Below are 6,000 nucleotides of genomic sequence, written 5' to 3'. Positions count from 1 at the left end.
TTAAATAATTATCTTTATTTTTCAAAGGAGGACTAGGAGTTCACAAATAGGACAATGGTTAGGTAATGTTTCGAAGTTGACCTATTAATGAACAAGTAACATGGCTCATTCCCCTATACAACAGTCAGAAAAACAGCATGCAGAGTAAGTGAAAGGTTAACTGTAAACAGGTTAAAATAAGTGTTAAAATGAGAATTTTGAAGTAAAATGTTTAATTGAAATGGTCCCTCGAATCCAAAGCAAAAGAGAATTCTTTGCAGCTAAGGTGTAAAAAGACATGACAGCATTCAGTGAGGACCATTTACAGAAGAGAGGGACACCAGCTACAGTTCAAAAAGAAATTGAAGAAGAAAATTACAAAACACACGGGAGGAAAAATAGAAGACAAAATGGCACCAAATGTAGCTTTAAGTATACATTTTTTTTATAGACCGGATTTGATTAAGATATCAAGAATGTGACTCAAATATTTTAAACAATACATTAGATGCTACCAACATTATTTTACAAAGTATTTCCAACCACCTTTAGGCTTAGAGTTGTGCTGATATGGATAAGACAAAATTGTTCAACAAAGTAGGATTCGTCAATCATGGAATCTAAGTTAATCAGTCATATATACAGGAAACTTTAAGATAGACAAGTTGTCAAGCTATTTACATTATTATAATGGATAAGGATGCTAACCAGATACGAATTTGGCTCGATTTATTGAAGAAAAGTGAATCTTCAAATGAATATCATGATTCATGTCATGGAAAGCTTTGGAATAATGAACTCATCATGATGGCATCGAAATATGTTTTAACTGTCAATATTATCAAGTGATCCTAGAATATCTGAATACAAAGTGAATTGGATAAATTATCCTCACTATCAATGTAAGTTATTACAACTGAAACACAAGTAGCAATCGACTAGCCCGAAACCACGAGCTTAACAAGTGACTGATCGACGCGCTACATCAACGAAACAATAACTACAGCTGATAAAGCACAAATACAGTCCAATCAAATACCATATCGAATCAAGAACAAAGGTGTATTCAGCCAATGCATAACTAACTAGTTCCCCTTTAAGGAAGAGTCTTCATTCATCTTTATTATCCCCAAGAACCACGGTCCTAACAGTAGTCCTGCCAACGAACCGTTTACTATCAAATCTAAAACTAGGAAGATGCTTAGTTGATTCCATCTTAGGTCCTAAACCATCATCCTCATTGCGAAAACTAGATTCGCCTTTAGGACCAGCCATCAACTCCATCAAATTGCTCCTAAACCCCAGGTCGGAGTACACTCTCCCAGGAATATTGAAGGGTGTTGCATCTCTAGCATCCTTCTTATTAACACCATCATTTTCACCACCCATCCTTCTTGAATTCACTTGAACGCCTCTCGATTGATCGGGTCGCCCCACGGACTCTACCATCAAACAAGGATTAACAAATCCATTCCAAGAATGATCTGGGACCAATTTACTCAGCCCACTCAAACATTGCACAACGTCCTTCATAGAGGGCCTCCTCTCCCTACAAGGCCTCACACATTTTGTAGCCACAACTGCCAATAGCTTCCTCACCGAAGGATCCTTAGGAGGTGCAATCTTAGGATCATATATACTCAACAATTTACCTCTTCTTATCAAAGGAATAGCCCAATCAACAATACAAGGCGGCGAATGGCTCACATCAATGGCTTTCCTACCACTAATAATCTCTAAAAGCAAGATACCAAAACTAAAAACATCAGTTTTAGTACTCAAGTTATCAGGGGTCACATAACATGGATCCAAATATCCCATTGTCCCCGCCGGTGGAGTCGACCTCATCTTAAAATCATCTACACACCTCAATGCCAGCCCAAAATCCCCCAATCTTGCACTGAAATTCCTGTCAATCAAAACATTAGCAGACTTGATGTCCCTGTGAATCACAGGGGGGTTCAAAGAATGAAGCGTATCAATGGCTTTTGCCGTTTGCAGAGCCAACTTTATCCTTCTACCCCACGAAAGAGGCCGAGAATGTGAATGCAAAACATCATAGAGAGTGCCATTGCTCATGAATTCCACCACCAAAAGGCGGTCCTGGGAGTCATTATTAGTGAAACCAACAATGTTAACCAATCTTGGGTTCTGGAGCTTCGACAAAATCTCAATTTCATTCTCAACCTCATTCGGGTTCTCAAAATGTGGCTCTGCTTGCGCGGTTCTTGACGGTTTCTTCACTGCCACAAGGCGGCCGCCGCGGAGGACGCCTTTGTACACCAGCCCGTGGCTGCCTCTGCCCAACAGTTTAGTGTCTGAGAAATTGTTTGTGGCCAACTCAAGGTCTTTGTAATCGAATTCTTGAACTTTGATAAACGAAGAAGTTGATGTCGAGGCAAACGAATCGGCGGTACAGATTGCTGACTCTGCGTTGCAAGAGAGATAACCCATCGTCAAAATCCAGAATTTCTAAGAACTGAGCCAAAATTGTATGCGTAATCTCGTGTATGCGTTCGAAATGTGGAAATTGGAGTTGGGACAAAAAAGGTAGAAATGGAGGATGAAGCAGTACGCCAAGTCGAGCAGAGAGAGATGAATTTGTGGACTGCTAATAATAATATATATATACTGACAAAATCAAACGTATTGGAAAATAATATTTAAAATGTGTGTATTGAATATTTGAATGTTGAATATTTGAATGTTGAAAATAAGAGTTGTAAATATTGAAAATTAGTGTGTGATGATGTAGGTAATGATGTATTTTATTTTTGGATTATTTGTAAAGATTTTCTATAAATAGATCTCTCATTTGTGAAGAAAATCACAATTGAGTAGAGAGAAAAATATTATAAAGTGTGTAGTTTGGTAAATTTTGAGAGTTTGAGATTTTTACTTTTTACCATAAATTTTTACTTTTTCACAACACGTTATCAGCACGAAGCTCTAAAAGTCCTACATACTTTTCCAAGCTCCAAACAGAAGAAAAAGTTAACAAAAATAATTATATTTATTTTACTGTTATTTATTTATTGTGTATTTATTTAATATACAATATAATGTTATTATTAGAAATAATAAAAATAAATTTTTCATAAACTTGTTATAAATCCTGGGAGGATGTTAAGACGACATCCCACACTCCCGGTAAGGGATACGACAAGTATAAAAGCCTATAAGGTTTTTAAACAAAATAAATTATGACACTCATTATAATATTATGATATGATATACATAATTATTTAAACATGTCTAATATTATATATATCATATTATTACCATAAAATTATACAAATACATACCTTTATTTTTTTAGTACCCCAACGGTCATAAATGGTAAAAAACGGCTAGTTTTTGCCCTATAAATATGATCTCACAAACACATTCCATCACTCAAACTTTCTCTTCTTCTCTAAAAATTATTCATCATCAAATTTTTCGAAGAAAAAAGAAGATGGCTTTCTCAAGGATATTTTTAATTATTTTGGTTGTCATACTCACGAGTCTTGTATTTATCGGAGAATATCCTCCTCGTGCGTTTTCTTTATTTTTACAAATACTTGTACTTGTTGTTTATCCGTTACTTTGTATTGCAATAATTATTAACTAATAAAATGCATCGTAATTTTTTTTAGTACCACCATGTCAAATTTAACAAAGCTCGAATTTGTTGCGCTCGACATCACGGGAAAGAATTATATGCCATGGACTCTAGATGTAGAAATGCATCTTGAGTCATTGGGTCTAAGCGAGACCATTAAAGAAAATGGCATATGCACGTCACAAGAAAAGGCAAGAGCCATGATATTTTTGCGTCGACATCTCGACGATGGATTGAAATGTGAATATCTGACAAAAAAAATCTCATGGCTTTGTGGAAGGGATTAAAAGAAAGATTCGAACATATAAGAGAAGTTATACTTCCGACCGCCCGGGATGAATGGAATACATTGAGATTCCAAGACTTTAAAAAAGTCAGTGATTACAATTCGGCGATGTATAGAATAATCTCGCAATTAAAATTTTGTGGACATGAGGTCACAGAATCTGAGATGCTTGAAAAAACATTTTCCACGTTTCATGCATCAAATATTACTCTACAACAACAATATAAAGTACGTTGATTCGCGAGATATTCTGAACTCATCGCCTGTCTTCTTGTGGCGGAGAAAAACAACGAGCTATTAATGAGAAATCATCAGTCCCGACCCACTGGATCAACAGCATTTCCAGAAGTAAATGCTGTAAGTAAAAATGAATTTAAACCTGGAAACCAAAATCAAATTCAAAGACAAGGTTTTGGTCGAGGTCGAGGTCGTGGACGTGGACGTGGACGTGGAATTGGCCGTGGTCGTGGTCAAGGCCGTGGTTTTGAAAATAATCGAGATAGTTATTTTTATAACTCATCTCAAAAGAACGTCTCAAACCATCCACAGAAAAGGCATTATGAGAATACAAGTGTTAATGAGAAGCACTCAAAAAGATATGAAAGTTCTTGTTACAGATGTGGTACTCCAGGACATTGGTTCAAAGTTTGTCGAGCCCCTGAGCACCTTTGTAAACTTTATAAAGAATCATTAAAGGGGAAAGAAAAGGAGACCAACTTCACTGAACGCAGTGACCGTTTGAGTGATTCAACTCATTTTGATGCTGGTGATTTTATGAATGATTTATCTGGAAATGATCAATATGTTGGTGGGATAGAAATGAACAATATTGATGCTGCAGATTTTCTCAACGATTTCTCTGAAAATGAACAATATAATGGTAGAATATAAATGTACAATAATCTATTTTTCATGTATTCATAGAATAATGTTTTATTGTATACTTATGATTTGTGTTATATTTAAATATATATTGCAAGTAATTTATTTCATTGCATATTTTTTTGAAGTTCAAATATGGAAAATGCTATGAACAAAGCTGAAGTTTGCATACCCGATAGTGGTACAACGCACACTATCCTCCGAGATAAAAGATATTTCTTGGAACTAAAACCAACAAAAACAAGGGTGAATACAATATCAGGTCCTGTAGACTTGATTAAAGAATGTGGTAAAGCACAATTTTTGTTACCTAATGGTACAAAATTTTTTATCAATGATGCTTTATATTCACCACAATCGAAAAGAAATTTGTTGAGTTTTAATGATATATATTCCCATGGGTATGATACTCAAACAATGAATGAAGGGAATGAGAAATATATGTGTCTTATCACATATAAATCAGGAAAGAAATATGTGATTGAAAAACTACCAATGCTCCCTACTGAATTGCATTATACACACATAAGTCCCATTGAATCAAACATGGTAGTTGATAATTCTTCGATATTAACCAATTGGCATTACCGATTGAGACATCCTGGTTCAAAAATGATGCGAATAATTATAGAAAATACACATGGTCATCCGCTGAAAGACCAGAAGATCTTTCAGAATAATAAGTTTCAATGTAAAGCATGTTCTCTTGGAAAACTTATTATAAGACCATAACCAGCCAAAATCCAAACTGAATCACCAATGTTTCTTGAACGTATTCAGGGTGATATTTGCGGACCAATCCATCCACCATGTGGACCATTCAGATACTTTATGGTATTGATTGATGCCTCCAGCAGATGGTCACATGTATGTTTATTGTCAACTCGAAATGTTGCATTTGCAAGATTACTTGCTCAAATAATAAAATTGAAGAATCAATTTCCCGATTATACAATCAAGAAGTTAGACTTGATAATGCTGGTGAATTTACTTCCCAAACTTTCAATGATTATTGTATGTCTATGGGAATCATTGTTGAGCATCCTGTTGCTCATGTACATACACAGAATGGATTGGCTGAATCATTGATTAAACGTCTGCAAATGATTGCTAGACCAATGATTATGAAAACAAAGCTCCCTATTTCTATATGGGGACATGCAATTTTACACGCTGCTTCATTAATTTGCATCAGACCAAGTACATATCATAAATACTCCCCATTGCAGCTTGCATTTGGTAAAGAACC

The 6,000-nt window shown here is 35.4% G+C and overlaps 1 protein-coding gene across 1 annotated transcript; it reads right to left on the bottom strand.

The window, feature by feature from the left end:
* Positions 1 to 772: 772 nt before the first annotated feature.
* On the bottom strand, positions 773 to 2,572 carry LOC142546905 (serine/threonine-protein kinase-like protein At3g51990). Its single transcript, XM_075654874.1, has one exon. It carries the CDS (start codon positions 2,431 to 2,433, stop codon positions 1,090 to 1,092), a length of 1,344 nt encoding a protein of 447 aa, XP_075510989.1. The 5' UTR covers positions 2,434 to 2,572; the 3' UTR covers positions 773 to 1,089.
* Between the last annotated feature and the right edge of the window lie 3,428 nt (positions 2,573 to 6,000).

The sequence above is a fragment of the Primulina tabacum genome, chromosome 5 (genome assembly GCF_025594145.1).
Source record: "Primulina tabacum isolate GXHZ01 chromosome 5, ASM2559414v2, whole genome shotgun sequence".
Taxonomy (NCBI): Eukaryota; Viridiplantae; Streptophyta; class Magnoliopsida; order Lamiales; family Gesneriaceae; genus Primulina; species Primulina tabacum.
This window is presented reverse-complemented; position numbering and strand designations above follow the sequence as displayed.

What these genes read in the sequence shown, in the direction of transcription:
- LOC142546905 (XM_075654874.1), bottom strand. Translation starts at nt 2,433, where the DNA reads ATGGGTTATCTCTCTTGCAACGCAGAGTCAGCAATCTGTACCGCCGAT.